At 40.6% G+C, this 12,932-nt stretch overlaps 1 protein-coding gene across 12 annotated transcripts in view; it reads right to left on the minus strand.

Moving 5' to 3' along the window:
* The window catches only part of LOC128145040 (ephrin type-B receptor 5), an 80,041-nt gene that overhangs the window by 18,198 nt on the left and 48,911 nt on the right, over positions 1 to 12,932 (minus strand). For all 12 annotated transcript variants that reach the window (XM_052794627.1, XM_052794628.1, XM_052794621.1 and 9 more), the window contains 2 exons: positions 9,767 to 9,922; positions 7,262 to 7,600 (listed from right to left, as the gene is read on the minus strand). In XM_052794627.1, coding sequence (XP_052650587.1) covers positions 7,262 to 7,600; positions 9,767 to 9,922 — 495 coding nt within the window. The remainder of the gene's footprint in view (positions 1 to 7,261; positions 7,601 to 9,766; positions 9,923 to 12,932) is intronic.

Below are 12,932 nucleotides of genomic sequence, written 5' to 3' on the forward strand. Positions count from 1 at the left end.
GCCAGCAATGTGTCCTTGTGGCAAAGAAGGCTAATGGTATCCTGGGCTGCATTAGGAGGAGTGTTGCCAGCAGGTCAAGGGGGGTGATCCTTCCCCTCTACTCAGCTCTGGGGAGGCCATGCGTGGAGTCCTGTGTCCGCTTCTGGGCTCCCCAGTACAAGAGAAACCTGGACATATTGGAGAGAATCCAGCAAACGGCCACAAAGATGATTAAGGCAACGGAGCATCTCTCACAGGAGGAGAGGCTGAAAGAGCTGGGACCGTTCAGCCTGGAGAAGAGAAGGCTTCCAGGGATCTCATGAATGTGCACAAATACTTGAAGGGAGGGTGCAAAGAGGATGGAGTCGGGCTCTTTTCAGTGGTGCCCAGTGACAGGCCCAGAGGTGATGGGCACAAACTGAAACACAGGAGGTTCCTTCTGAACACAAGGAAACACTTTTTACCATGAGGGTGACGGAGCACTGGAGAAGGTTACCCAGAGGGATTGTGGAGTCTCCCTCCTTGGAGAAATTCAAAAGTGGTCTGGATGTAGTCCTGGGCAACCTGCTCAAGGTGACCCTGCTTGAGCAGGGGGGGTTGGAGAAGATGTCCTCCGGAGAGGTCTCTTCCAAGTTCAGCTATTTTCTGATTCTGACCAGACAGCTGAATCACTCACTCAGCAGTAGTGACTAGAGATCCATGGACTACAACAGGACTTCAGACAACTGGCTCACAGGTCATCACTTAATTGGGTTTCAAACTAAACCCTGCGAGGGTCTGTGTGTTCTTTCTAGTTATTTATGGGTTTTCTTCCCCTTCTGAAAGCATCCAGTGTCTCATTCATTATATTTCATATGGTTTGATCAGCCTCAGCTATGCCTCTGATGTTCTCTAATATGCCTCCATATTCTCTAATACTAGCCCCAAATCTACCACTCTCACATTCTCCTTCATCACCTCTTCAGGTATCCTATGATCCTCATATTCTAAGCAAATGGCATGAAGACCCTAGCTTTGTTCCACACATCTTCCCACATATCATCTTCAAGGACGATCAGTCTGAACACAGCACGGAAATTCCCTTCTTTATGTGTTTAATATCTTATCTTTATTTTGAGAATGTCGTATGTCTTTTCCACAGACTTCAGTTTAGTTCTGACCCCTTTCTCTAAATACCTGAAAATACTTTAAAAGTATCTTGGGTTTTCTTCTATCATAACCTTGTACTTTACTTCCTGTAGATGAAAAGTGCTTTAGAAAGGCAAATTACTTAGTTATTTTCACTTCCCTTACCTCTATTATTACTACTTTTTGTGTATGGGTTCCACTTATTCCTAATAAACAGGACAAAATCCTTTATGCCACAAGGTGCCACGTTTTACTATGCACCTCCTATTTCTACTTGCTGAAAAAGTTTGTCTTCATTTAAACAGTTGCTGAAACCTGAAATGTGAAAACAAGCACATTTATTCTCTGCCCATGCTGCAGAGATAGGGCATAGTAAAGAGAGAAACTGGAAGTTTCTTTTTGTCGAGTGACCATAGAAATTTTTATTAAGTCCCAGACATAACTGGGCAAATTTGCTGAAGATGGTAAAGTTGACAAATGTCACTAAGGGAAAAATTAAACCTTAAGAGTATTTTTGTTGTCCCTATATAAGAAGAAAACAATAAAAAAAAAATTAAATTCTTAGGGACCTTTGGTGAGTGCTCAGAGTTGGCAATTAGATTGTAAATAAACAAACAGCTTGTTACTTTGAAACTTAATGTAGTTCATTCACAGAATAACAAACACAGAGCTCACACTCCACTTGCTTTACCTGCTGGTTTTAGCCTGGCAAAACACAGTAGTATGCAGCTTTTGACAGCTCTCTTTTTATTCCTTTCCTGTTTTGATCAAGAAAATGCCTTGTCTGTGTCCCTGCTCTTGCCAGCTAAGTCTACTAGACCCTTGTGTCTCTTTGGAAAAGCAAACATCTTCAAGCAACTCATCCATTTCCCTTCATAATCTCATAATCATACTTGGCATTTAATTCTTTTCCTCTTCTCACACCATTTCACCTGAAAATCTTCTGTCAGGTCCTCTTAAATTTCCTGGCACTACCCATAACTGTCCTTGTCCCCATTCAGCCTCTTACACAAGCCTTCAGTCTGTCTAGCTTTCATTTCTGCAGTTCTACAGATTTTTGGTATTGCCAGGTCCCACTGCTCTGAATCCAACTGATGTAGAAGGCTTCTACATATCTTTTCACAGGTACAAGGCAACCTGGTCACATAACCTTTATCCTCGCATATCTCCATTATCTCTCATAATGTCTGGATTCAGTTTAAAAAAAGAATCTACTTGCTTTTAAAAGTCTGCATATATTTGCTCCAACATTTGGGTCTCTGCTGTCTTTCTCTCTTCCTCTTCATTCTAGGCATGTAACAACTGCCTGAATGAATAAGTTCAGTAGCATGTCTCTGGCAACAGATATTACCACATGCTTCAGTGGTAGGTGTAGGAAAAAAACATGGACAGGTACCTATAGTTGTGCACAGAGAAAGTTTTTTCACAATCCTTTAAATGAAAACCTCACTTCTGTCCTGACACATGAGAAGAGATATTTGTTTAGCCTGATAAGTACACTTGAATATGTTCAAATAATAATTAAAATTTTAGTCAGTTTAATTTTTTTTTTTTTAAATAATATGGTTGAATTTTTAAGTTCTTTGCTTGCTTTGTGTCAGGTTCCCCTCTGTGAAGAAGCGTAACTCCACTACAATTACACAATAGTCTTTCCTCATGCAGTTCATGCTGTCTGGAACAGCCTCCCAACATTTTTCTATATATCCTGACAGTTCTTTAGGTATTCACCCTCAGCACTTCAAACCTGAGGTGAAAGCAATTCCCTTCTCTGTTGTCTCATCTATGGACAGTTTTTCCTTCTGGTAATTTGTATATCATATTTGCATGTCATACTATTACTATCTAAGCAGGTTTTATTACCACCATCCAAACAGGTTTCAGATGCTTTTTGCTATAGAAGGTTAAGTCTTACTACATCAAAGGAAGTTTTTCAGTGCTAGCCCTTCTTATTCTGTCTTCAGACACATAGTCACTGAAGAGTAGGAACATCATAATCAGACTACCACAGAAAAACATGATTGTATAACCAAAAGGCTAGCAGACTGTTAGGCATAAGCAAACTCTCAGATGAACAGTGTTTTGGAGACAAAGATGAAGAGCGAATAGCTAGCAGGGAAAAAAGAAAAGTAGAACTGCTCCAGCACAGAATATTGCCCAAGATACCCTTAACAAAGGGGCAGAGGGTTTTTGGGAGGGAGGGAGGAGGACTTTTTGGATCAGCAACTGGAAGAAGCAAGCTAACTCTGACTGATGTATGAGGAAGCAGAATATTCAGAAACTGCCAGGGCTGGAGGGTCTTTCTTTGGTCACCTTTAATTCAACAGAGAGAAAATTTTTGCTATGGCCATTTATTCTGAAAGCTTATCTTTCTCCAGTTTGCTTTTTTTATACCTGTCGTGGTTTAAGCCCAGTCATCAACTAGGCACCACGCAGCTGCTCGCTCACTCCCCCGCCCTCCACCAAGTGGGATAGGGGAGAGAATTGGGAGAGGGGAAAAAAAAAGGTAAAACTCGTGGGTTGAGATAAGAACTATTTAATAATTAAAGTAAAATAAAATGTAATACAGTAATAATAATAAACTATAATAATAATTGTAATGAAAAGGAATAAAAGAAAAGAAAAACGAAAAACAAGAAAAGGCAAGTGATGCACAATACAATTGCTCACCACCCACTGACTGATGCCTGAGCAGTGGTCTGCCCCTCCTGGCCAACTCCCCCTGGTTTATATACTGAGCATGATGTTCTATGGCATGGAATATCCCTTTGGCTAGTTTGGGTCAGCTGTGCTGGCCATGCTCCCTCCCAGCTTCTTGTGCACCTGCTTGTTAGCAGACTGTGGGGAACTGAAAAATCCTTAACTTAGGGTAAGCATACTTAGCAACAACTAAACCATCAGTGTGTTATCGATATTATTCTCACACTAAATTCAAAACACACTGTATCAGCTGTTGAGAAGAAAATTAACTCTATCCCAGCCAAAACCAGAACAATACTCTTCATACCTTCCTGTCCCCTCCTTCTCTTTCAGAACATAAGATCCTGAAATGTCCATCTCTGCTTGTATAATAATAATAGTAATAATAATAATTGTTATAATAACACAACAACAACAATAAGCCATGCTAAAGTTAAAAGCTGCTGAAGGGATTGAAGGGAGGGGGGTATCCATGAGACAGGCCACGTGATGGAGGAAGCAGGGCCTTGTTAGTATGAGCTGTCACTATGAATCGAGGGCAGCTCATCTCAAGCTCACTCCTAACGATCTTGAGGAAGAGCAAGGGAAAAAATCCAAACACACAAAGAAGCCATTCAGTACACATTGCTGTTTAAGTTGGCCTCCCCTGGAACTGTTTCAGTGTACAAGAAAGGCACCTTAAAGAGAGACACCCAACACACCCAGAGACAGCAAGAGACACCTGGAGGAACAGGAGTGGTCAGAACAGCCAAACAGAAGCAAAAGAAGAGGGTAGATTTGGTGATTCCAGGCAGGAGAAGGAAGCAGCTACTCAATTAAATTACCTCAGATATAGATGAAGAAGGCTGAGATGAGAAGCACGAAGAAAGCGAATTCTTTAGGATGTTAATAGAACACCCACCTCTCTCCAGGAGAAGCCAAAGGAACTGCCTGCAATTACCATACAAATTACTCAGCTACATCTTTTACTGTAAACAAAAACTGATCACCCACTTGCAGCCAGCCTCTTAAGGGGACCAGGTATCCTATACATGCTCTGCTACTCAGTGCCTGTCAGGTAACATTTCAAAGGGAAGAAACAGATGTTGTCAAACCCCTGGCACCGGCTAACAGTAGGAAATTACTTGGGGTGTATATATATTCCCTTCCTTTCCATAGCACAGAAGCAGAAATGACAAGATGTGATTTAACCAAGAGCATGATGCCACATCTGGTTTTGCAGCATTTCTCTTGAGCTTTACTGAAGCCTGGTTTTGCAGGGATTTCCACAACTACACTGTGGAATCTCATTAGGGATTTGTTTGAGTTTAACATTTACACATCTCTAAATGTTTACAGACATTTGCTCTCACTCAGTTCAAATTGTTCCCCCTTTCTCCTCCTCCTCACATTACTCCTCATTATATCCTCTTAAACAAGCTGTGTACAATTCCTCTCCATACTAGCTTATACATGCTTGTAAAGAACAACATATGCCCAGTTTCTTATTGTTGACATTGAGCAGAACTGTATGCCTGTATGCATGTGGCTCTCTCCAGTTCCAGTCCTCGTATATGGTATTTACAGAAAATCAGAATTTGCTTGATGCTGTTCTCCATTTTCCTCCATATATATAATCCTTCTGTATGCTATCCATCAGTCTGACCTACTCTTCAACTCTTTAATCTCTCCCCTTCCTTTGAATGCCCACACAAACCATTAGTATATTAGTTTAGTCATCCCTGTGGTTTAGTTCCTAGTTACAAGGATCACAGCACCTTTGATAGAACTGTACAAGTGTGGCAGGTACACCCGCCCTTATAAAGACTGAAAGTTCTCAACCGCTGAAAGGAAAAGGCTAAACTAGAAGCTGTGGTTTGGGGGTCGAGCTGCCCAGCCCATGTGGAGTCACGTGCACAGAGTGCCCCAAGTCACGCACTCCAGCTACCTGAGCCTGCCAGAAGCACCTCATCCAGTGCATCATCTCAGTTAAGAGAAGTTTCTAGACCCCTGACCACATATGACCACGAGCCCCGACCTGACCTAGGGTATAAATGGAGCCTGCCAGGAGACCCCTTTGAGCCAGTCTTCCTCGGAGCACTGGATCTGCAGTCAGAGACTCTCCCCTTAGATCAGGACACCGTCTAAGTAAACTTCCCAGGATTCAGTGCCTCGCCTTATTGGTGACACACGCATTTTGAGTCGTCATTCTAAGCTTAGATTTCGTTACAGTTCGTGTAGTGATAGTTCCCAACTGACATCCTGAACATGTAAATAAGTTGTGTTTGTCGCAGCATTTACCACCTAATATTCCTGTTCAATCTGGCTGTTATATCTCAATACTACATAACATTCCTGTTTAATTTGACTGTTGCATTTTGAAATCATTAAAGAAAGTTGACTTTTGAAACATATCGCTGTTGGTCTAGTGTTTCTGCAACACCACCACATTTTAATATTTTTGCCATGTAACAAGCAAAAAAAAATATATCTTTGTTTCCTATTGACAGGAGAATAATATTCCAAGACCACTTATCAGAACAGCAAAGTTGAAAAGGCACAAACAAGGTAGAAGAAAATACTTGGCATGCAGAAGAACCCAGAGCAGTTTCAGTAAACTGTAGTTTTCATATCCTTTTATAACCCACAGGACTGCACAACATTAACACATGCCATCCCAGGGTCACATAAATTTAGGTGATGAGTAAATATCATTGTATACATTCTTTCTTGTCATACAGTGCCCACCTGTATCTTTAACTGTATCTTCATCACTAGACAGTGCCTATCTGTCTCTCTATTTTCCAATTCCTTACTTCAATATGCAGCAAGGCAAAGGTGGACAGATTTGATGAAACACTCAGTACTTGTTAAAGTGCACTAGAGTATGAACTGAAGTGAGGAGAATGGAAGGTGGTGTATGGGAACAAGAAAGGATGGAAGAACACAGTATGTCAAAACATAGACAAAAAAGAAAAGTGAACAGGTGAAAAATGCTAGAAAGACTGACTGAAGTATAAGAAGATGAAATGGAGAAGAGTAGGAGATAGAGAAGGTGAAGAGGAAATGAAGAAATGCTCTCTAAGACCTGCTGTGGCAAGCTGACGCTCACAACATCCCCGTCAAACCCTGACAGAGTCCCCTGTCTTGCACAGTGAAGCAACACATTTGGTCTGACCCACAGAACCACATCTCCCATTGCCATCTTCTCTGGGGCAGCGTCCGCCCCAACAACTCTTCTCCATATACAACCACATCAGCTGCTAAACTCAGTTTTTCTGTCAAGAGGGAAGAAAGGAAAGCCCATTCAGAGAAAGCAGGAATGAGAAGGGCAGAAGTGAAATCATGGAACTAGCAGGGCAAGATAAAAAAGGGCACAACACACAAGTAAGAAGACAACGCTCTAGGATTCAAAAGATCAAATCAAATGAGAGACAGAACTGGAAACTTTGGGACTCATACGCAGGGGTCTCCTCACCTGACTGGCTGGTGCTAACATTGATGGTGGCATAGTGGGGTGCTTCTGAACTCAATTCAGTCACCAAGTTGACAGCCTGGATCTCAAAGGTGTACTGCACACGGGCCAAGAGGTTGGACACTTGCACACGACTTTCTGTCAGGCCCACTTGGCGTGGTTCAAATTGTACGCTGTCCCCACAGCGCACACAAGGCCCTGAGGACCCTGCTGGGCATACTTTGCAGATGACATTGAAGAAAACATCCTTGCGGCCACCCAGGTCCTTGGGGAGGCGCCAGGTCAGGAGCACGTTGGAGCCAACAATTTCATAGCTAAGGTCACGGGGAGCAGAGGGGATGCCTAGAAGACAGAAGATCAAAATCCCATGAAAGAATGGGAAAGAGGTGGGGGAGGGGAGAAGACAAAGCAGGGGGAAAAGAACAGGAGAACAAGTTGATTTTTCTTCTTATTCTTACTCTTCTCTAGTTGTTTCTCTGAACAAGGCTAAGAAAAATATATTTTTTGATACATCAAACATACACTTACATACACAAAGGAGCAACTGTACTAGTACATTTTAGAGAAACAAAATTAACAGGAAGGGTCTTTGTTTCAAGGGTGCGACTTTTACTTTTCCCTAAAAGAACAGCCAATGTTTAGGGAAATTCCAAGCCTTTGAAATTTTAAACTTTGCACAAACTTAGTAAAGATTTGTCTCTACTGAGACCTCTAATTCTCTCCTTTGGCACCCAATATCTCTGAGCTCTCTCAGACTTCACTTAGCCTGTTCCATCTATTGCAGGAACTGAACATCAGTTTCCCTATGATTATTTCTGTTGCCAGCCAGATTCCCGAATGGCATCGGGAGTAACCTGACAGCTGATAAACTGCCCGTTCTGTGCATCCAACACTTCCCCTACTGGCACAGAGACAGTGAAGAGAAGGAGGAAAATGCAGAGGATGAGAAGATGGCATGGGGATGAGAATGGGACAAGATACTGGAGCCAGAAAATGAAAAGCTCAGACGGGCGAAAATAAGCAGCAGTGTTGCACTGCTAAAGCTGGGCATGGGCACAAAGCAAGACTGGAAGGGCAGGGACAGAAAGGCTGAGCTCAGTAACAGGGAGGGGCAAGGGAAACATGATTTACAGAACATTTCCCTCCAAAGGCCGTAATGAAATCCAAGAATCTTCATTCTCATCATTACTCTATCAGGAAGAAATACCAATGAAAACTAAGGGCAAAGCCTTTTCTCTAACACTGATCAGTATAAAGGATGACACCATCTATTAGTACAGGTGGATGAAGTCTTTTTGGGGGATCTCTCTGGCTGCAATCTAATTCATTGCTGGAGCATTTGAGTATTTCCAATAGCTGTATTTCCCTGGGGACTCAGATTTCCGGTATTGTTAAAAAAAATAAATTATGCTGGAAAATTGCCCACAGAAGACTGTTTAAAAAATGTATTACTGACAAGATGAAGCATTTGTACATCAGGGAATGTCAGAATTAAATTTTCTTTTGTGATCTTATCTGGGCCACTCAGCATTTGCATTGTGTAGTATTTAATAGCATGATCACATATTAGTTTTCCCTGAGGATTCTTATCACAGTCAATGCAAAGGATAGATAACTGCTCAGGAAAAATAATCCCTGTGAGGTAAAGATTGCTTGATGCTGCTGAAGATGGATTCTGTGCAGTATAGGAAGCAAAGGATTACAGGAAAAAACCACAATCACATTTCCTAATTTCTGAGTGTTTAACTTCAGAGCCATAAAGTGTTTGCAAGATGCTTTAGAAAGTTAATTTTTTTCCCTGTCACTTCCACAAAGTTTAAGGGTGATGTTTGATATATTATTTAAACTATATTTTTGAGTGCTAATCAATAACTTTATTTCATTTTCTGCATCTAATTATTCTTTCTTGACCTATTAATATTCATAACCAATGACTGTGAAAAGTCAAAACTGATGAGAACCATAGAGAAGCCAATGAAAAAATTAATTATTTTCCCATAAACACAATTTGCAGAATTTTAATTCTGTGCAGTAAATATGGTCTTCACACTTTCAGTGATAAAGGGAAGAAAATACTGGTCAACTCCTTCAATGAACAATGTTTATCCCATGTATGAAATGAGTTTAGCGTTTCATGAGAAATTAGTATATTATTATTAAAAGTTGTACCTTATGCATATTTGCAATGGACTTATTTAAGGTTGCAGGAGTTATCTAAAATTTGACATTTTTCATTTCTGAGCAGCTAGTATTGCAACACCCCAGTATTCTCAAAACATAGTTTCACCAATGCATCAACGTTGTAAAAAGCATGTGGGTACACTTCTGCCTTCTCATTTACATTCAGTGAGTGGATATACGCTGTAGTCAACTGGAGGAGCAAAGGGAAGTTTTGGTTATTTCAGAGGTCATGAGAAGAGGTGAATTGCAACTCCCCTGAATCATTCAGGCACATTCTCTCTCATTAGCTGCCCTTCTTGCTTTCAAACACTCCATCCAAATACTTACCAGTGCAGGGAGCATCAGAATTGTCCGAAGCAGATCGATAGTAGTGGTTCTGACAAACACATTCACTGGAACCTGGCAGTGGAGCGTGGCTGTGGGCAGGGCATAGATAGCAGGGGTCATCTCCCACAGATACTTTAAAGAAACCAAGGGGACAGGCTAAGAGGAGGAAAACAAGAGAGGCAAAAGCAGGAAACTCATTAATTCAGATTCCAGAAACAATGCAGTCTTATTTACATTTAACTCAGGCTGCTGCTGCAGGGAGAGATTATTACATATAGTATCTACTAGTGGTTTTGCTCCTTTATGGAGCATGTATAGTTGAAGTTGCAGTTTCAAACCAGTTTATTTTATTCTATACGATAGGTGCTTAAATTGATTCATTGGCAGATGAAAGAGAACCAGTCCAGAGACAGCTCTGGCCATCTGAAATAATTGTCTTCTCATTACTCACTCAAAGAGCTTTAGCGTTGGAGGAGCCAAAGAGCATAGTCATGTGATCTGTCTGGAAATAGCCTTAGCAGTTACAGGTATCATTCACACCTCCTCCTCCCCACCCAATACAGCTACCAAAATGGATTTTTTATGCTGTCTTCAACAGTTTCATTGCTTAAAGTAATATAAGCTACCATAGTTGATTTAACATCAAAATTAGGAGCAGGCGCTCAGATTGGCAGTCCTATTGTTTTCCTGTAGGTCTGGAAACTTCCCAATAATGGATAAAAGCCTCCTGATTTAGTCAAATTTAATCTGCAAATGCACAGGAACATGCCTACGCAAAAAACTGAACAAGGATGGAAATCCATCCTACAGGGAAAGAAAATGAAAAAAATAATAATTTATTAACAATATGGGAGTATGGCACATCCTAGGTTTGGCAAAGATGCTATGCTGAATTACATAACAGAAGGTGCTTGGTTCTTACACTGAAGTGCTAGGATAAAGCTTTTACAATTTTTATGTCAGTTTTATGTAAGTTTTCTAAAGCTGATTTTCTATATAAATAGATACAGCTCTTATTTTATGGACTAACAAGCTCAGGTGAAAGTTCATTTGTGGACTGACATTGGTTAGTTAACTTCACAATAAAGAGCATTTACAGGGAAGGGGAAACTTTCAGATAGACCCCAGATGAGCATTTGCTGTCAAAAGACACAAGGAACACACTCAAGTGAAGAACTGTCCTAGTGAATACCATAAGCAGAACATTCCAAAGGATTGTGGATAGCAAAAAGTTATGTAAAAAAAGAAAAATGTGTAAGAGAAGAATATTGTATACAGGTGTGTTAATACAAAATTAGAGTATCTAATGAATGTTCCGAAACAGAACACCACACCAGAAGCTGCAGAATTAGCCCATCTGGTTATTACTTACTGTACTTACAGGCTTCCACCTCCAATAACAATTATTTGGAAATGTTTCTAACCCACATCGGTGCTGAGTGGCCATTGATGCATCTTTCTTAACAAATAAACAACTTCAGAAAAACAGAGTAGCTTGCTTATCTAACCCTCTTCTCATATGTGTTCAATTGCCTTTGCTTTGGGTTTTCAAAGGCCATTGTAAAATTTTTGATGTATACTGTGGGACTGCAGGTATGCAAACCTTAACAAAGCTGAAAAGGTTACAGCCGCAGTCCAGACGTAACAGCCAATAACATCTGTGGAGTCTCATCAGCTTTACGCCTGTTTTATTACTTCATCCTCTCTGTCAGAAGTCTTCTTGGCTGCAGAGTAACCTCCACATGTACTGTGATAAGAGTGGTAAGTCCTGGAACAGTTCAGACCATAAAAGGGACTTCAATAACTCTGAATGATAGCTATTAGATAGGAGAACACCGATTCTTCCCAGCACTCAGAAAATGACAACATGCAGTATGTGATACATTGCCATATGGAAAGGAAGGGGGAAGAATAGATTGTAGTTTTGCATATGAAGGAAGGAGCAACTGCCTTTGCCTTCAGGCCTTTATCCAGCAGAAAAATCAAATTATTCTCATATAGAAAGATCTGTCTCTATGTTCCTACGGACAAAAAGTAAGTAAGATTTTGTCCACTTTATGAATTGTATCCCTTTCATTCAGTTTAAGGCTCTGCTAACAGCCACAGATGTAGAATATAATTTTCACATTTCTTGGCAAATACACCTGTACTGAAACTATGAGTCTTATGAATGGGAAGTTCTCATCCACCTCAGTGCACAGTCATTCAACCAAAATTTACCACTTTCAGGGATCTTCCTTTATCTATTTAAGAATTAATTTAAGAATGCTGAACTGAATGTGAATGTCTTTATTTTCTTACAAGTCATTCTATCTCATCCGGTTTTTCTTGCATCGAACCCCGTCTCAAGCTTTTGTCAAGGCTTAGAACTAATGGCACATTCGTTCCACTTGTCAAGGTAGACCCTGGAGAATGGTTCTTTTTCTTCATTCAGTTATACAGACCCTGACATGAAGTGCGACAATGACCTTGCTGCTAGTCACAATAGTGAAAATGAACAGGTAATGATAATGCCTGCAGTCTATGTGATGCTAAAAGGAAATCTATAGAGGATACAGACTTTACCCCTGCAGTGCAAAAACATACTTACCCTACAAGGGTAGTGCTAAGAGAATTCAGGTAGATTAATCTCTAGCCCAATTGCAAATCATATGGAAAGCTAGACAAAGCTGTGAATGAAGAAGAATTTGTCTGGTATTTAGTAAATAAAATTTATTGTAGAATAAACATGGTTGTGTTAAAAATAAACAAACATTTTTTACATGGTGCTTTGAAGTCTACTGGCAACTTGCTGTTGAGACTGGGGATGCAGGGACAAGATCTGCAGGGATGGCACACCGTTGATGAGCTAGACAAAGGTATTAAGCAAAAGTGCGATGTTGTAGGTTTTACATAATGGAATGAACGTTCCAGTAGCACTACCGCCTCAGTAAAGAAAGCCAGTTTATATAAGGCAGAGCAAGTCTATTGCTTAAAAGGCCATGCAAGATTTCATTAATACTATACAGCCACTCCAACTGACCAAAAGCATTCAACAGCTGCTTATAAAAACCAACCAACCAACCAACCCACCCAGCAAGAATACAAACCTTTGTATAGGGACATGGTGTCTCCTAATGGATTACAATGTTATCTACTCATACCACAGATACAGTACAATACTACA

The sequence above is a fragment of the Harpia harpyja genome, chromosome 8, assembly GCF_026419915.1.
Source record: "Harpia harpyja isolate bHarHar1 chromosome 8, bHarHar1 primary haplotype, whole genome shotgun sequence".
NCBI lineage: Eukaryota > Metazoa > Chordata > Aves > Accipitriformes > Accipitridae > Harpia > Harpia harpyja.